The 1,015-nt window shown below is 35.6% G+C and overlaps 1 protein-coding gene across 1 annotated transcript in view; it reads right to left on the reverse strand.

Moving 5' to 3' along the window:
- The window catches only part of PIK3C3 (phosphatidylinositol 3-kinase, catalytic subunit type 3), a gene marked incomplete at both ends in the record, with an annotated part of 19,754 nt that overhangs the window by 7,810 nt on the left and 10,929 nt on the right, over positions 1–1,015 (reverse strand). The window contains one exon of the mRNA XM_009073954.1: positions 515–631. Coding sequence (XP_009072202.1) covers positions 515–631 — 117 coding nt within the window. The remainder of the gene's footprint in view (positions 1–514; positions 632–1,015) is intronic.

Here is a 1,015-nt window from a genome sequence, read left to right on the forward strand (position 1 = left end):
ATTTTAAGTAAGGACAAAGCTTCTTAAAATGTACTTATGATAGAAAGCCTTTTCCTCAAAATGCTACAGAACGCAAAGTTGTACTAAATACATTTACTTATAAAAGAATAGTCTGGTTGGTCTTGGAACAAATGAAACCTTGCTGCTTACCAAATTCTGCTATCTATCCTGGCATAATACTTACATACTTGTAACCTCTGTTAACATTCTCATGTTCCCCACAACTTGTTCACTCTTGCATCATCAGCTATTCAATTATCCTCATACCTTTCTTTGGCCAAAATACCCCACCAGTGTTCTCTAGTGCCTCTTCTGTTTTTCATCTACAAACTTTTAGAACACTTTGGAACTTTGACCCATTGACATCTCACCAAAGTTTGTTTAAAGTTAACTAAAATTATTACAGAAAGATGGACATCTGTTATAAGCATCAATGCTAAGAATTTTTAATTAAAAGCTAACATTCCCATTGTCAAATTCTAGCCAGATATAGGTTTTCCAATACTTTGGTTACCTTTTTCTTACGATTCCCACTTTCACGCTGTACTGCTTTCATTACATGAACCAGCCGATCTACAAATGTCTGCTGGGCTGCCAATAAGGAGCGCATAACTCTGACAGACTTATCACCCTAAGAGAATGAAAAGAAAGAAAATTAGTTACTTGTCCTGTAATTATTTTATCTAGAAATTATCCCTTTGTTCCTAGACCTTTGGGCTTTTAAAGACGCAAGTGAATAATGATCAATTTCCTGTCAATTTGAAGGATATTTTCTGTAAAACACAATCAGAATCACTGTAGCTGGCAATCAATTATCTGACCTAACAGTGCACTTCAATTTGCAGCAACAATTTCAGTGGTGAACAGTCATGCATGACAAACCTATTCACACAGCCACAATAAGTTGGTAAGGATAAGCATCTGGAATATTCTCACGAAGCTAAGAGTGGGAATCGTGTAACTCCCTTAAAATCAGAAATAATATAAGGTGTGAGAGACAAAGAAATCAGGAAAG

The sequence above is a fragment of the Acanthisitta chloris genome, unplaced genomic scaffold, assembly GCF_000695815.1.
Source record: "Acanthisitta chloris isolate BGI_N310 unplaced genomic scaffold, ASM69581v1 scaffold13674, whole genome shotgun sequence".
NCBI classification, from domain to species: domain Eukaryota; kingdom Metazoa; phylum Chordata; class Aves; order Passeriformes; family Acanthisittidae; genus Acanthisitta; species Acanthisitta chloris.